Source organism: Penaeus monodon, chromosome 30 (genome assembly GCF_015228065.2).
Source record: "Penaeus monodon isolate SGIC_2016 chromosome 30, NSTDA_Pmon_1, whole genome shotgun sequence".
Classification (NCBI taxonomy): Eukaryota; Metazoa; Arthropoda; class Malacostraca; order Decapoda; family Penaeidae; genus Penaeus; species Penaeus monodon.
The window spans coordinates 31,363,257-31,363,495 of record NC_051415.1 but is presented as its reverse complement, the minus strand read 5'-3'; the positions used below and the strand labels follow the sequence as shown (position 1 = coordinate 31,363,495).

Sequence of the window (239 nt, the reverse complement as noted above, 5' to 3'; positions counted from 1 at the left end):
ACATATCTTCACTTGCCATGAGAAAACAGAAGACGGTTCCAAGGCTTACCCCTGACTTGAAAGACGCCAGATCATGCGAATGAGTGCCATGCGCATGGTCGTTCTCAGGTCCGGGGGGGTTCGCAGGGAAGCCTCCGCGGTGCCAGTGGACAGACACCGCCTGGCTCTCGAACCAGCCGCACAGGTCGCCCTCCGTCTCGAAGTCGCAGCTCTTGGCTAAAAGGGGGGGGGGGTTAACA

The 239-nt window shown here is 59.0% G+C and overlaps 1 protein-coding gene across 1 annotated transcript in view; it reads right to left on the bottom strand.

Annotated features, from left to right (window-relative positions):
• Window positions 1–239, bottom strand: part of LOC119592422 (MAM and LDL-receptor class A domain-containing protein 2-like) — a gene marked incomplete in the record, with an annotated part of 30,439 nt that overhangs the window by 6,788 nt on the left and 23,412 nt on the right. The window contains 1 exon segment of the mRNA XM_037941244.1: window positions 50–216. Within this exon segment, the coding sequence (XP_037797172.1) occupies window positions 50–216 (167 nt within the window).